General features: G+C 37.5%; 1 protein-coding gene across 3 annotated transcripts in view; it reads left to right on the top strand.

The window, feature by feature from the left end:
- Positions 1-699, top strand: part of Myot (myotilin) — a 42,648-nt gene that overhangs the window by 35,078 nt on the left and 6,871 nt on the right. For all 3 annotated transcript variants that reach the window (XM_023716441.1, XM_023716442.1, XM_004632228.2), the window contains one exon: positions 183-390. In XM_023716441.1, coding sequence (XP_023572209.1) covers positions 183-390 — 208 coding nt within the window. The remainder of the gene's footprint in view (positions 1-182; positions 391-699) is intronic.

The raw sequence follows: 699 nt of genomic DNA, 5'->3' as shown, positions 1-699 counted from the left end.
CTTAAATGCTTCATCTACTCTAAGGGCTCTATATTTGAGATATGTTAAAATAAAATACTCATTTCCTACTCAGCTTTCCATCATAACATTTTAATGATCATCTCAATCTTGGTATCAAAGTAAATGAAAAAAATATTAAAAGTAAGATAAAATCCCACTGTACCCTGTGTCTCTGTATCTAGGTGAGTGGACTGCCGGCCCCTGACGTGTCATGGTATATAAATGGAAGGCCAGTGCAGTCCGACGAGTTGCACAAAATGATAGTGTCTGAGAAAGGCTTTCACTCACTGATCTTCGAAGTGGTCAGAGCCTCAGATGCAGGATCTTATGTGTGTGTGGCCAGGAACAGAGCGGGAGAGGCCACCTTCACTGTGCAGCTGGACGTCCTCGGTAAGACCCCTTAAAGAGTCATTCATGTTGAAAAAGAAAATATAGTTTTACAGTACTCTAACAGAAGGTATTAAAAAAGAAAAACCACAGACAACCTCACATTTAAAGTTAATTTCTAAATAACCTGGTGAAATGCCAATTTAAAAAAAATGAATGGAATTAGTGTGACATAATGTTTGCTGAGAGTGAAATAACCATTGTCCGATTTAGTGATGGAAGGGTGTATTCCCATTTAAAGATTTGCTTGTTGTCAGCTGGATTATTTTGGTGATTAAGCATGCTGTGTTTTCATTAGAGTTATTATCAATA

Source organism: Octodon degus, unplaced genomic scaffold (genome assembly GCF_000260255.1).
Source record: "Octodon degus isolate 3935 unplaced genomic scaffold, OctDeg1.0 scaffold00048, whole genome shotgun sequence".
Taxonomy (NCBI): domain Eukaryota; kingdom Metazoa; phylum Chordata; class Mammalia; order Rodentia; family Octodontidae; genus Octodon; species Octodon degus.
Note: the sequence above shows the minus strand (reverse complement) of the source record. Positions and strands in the feature narration are given on the sequence as shown.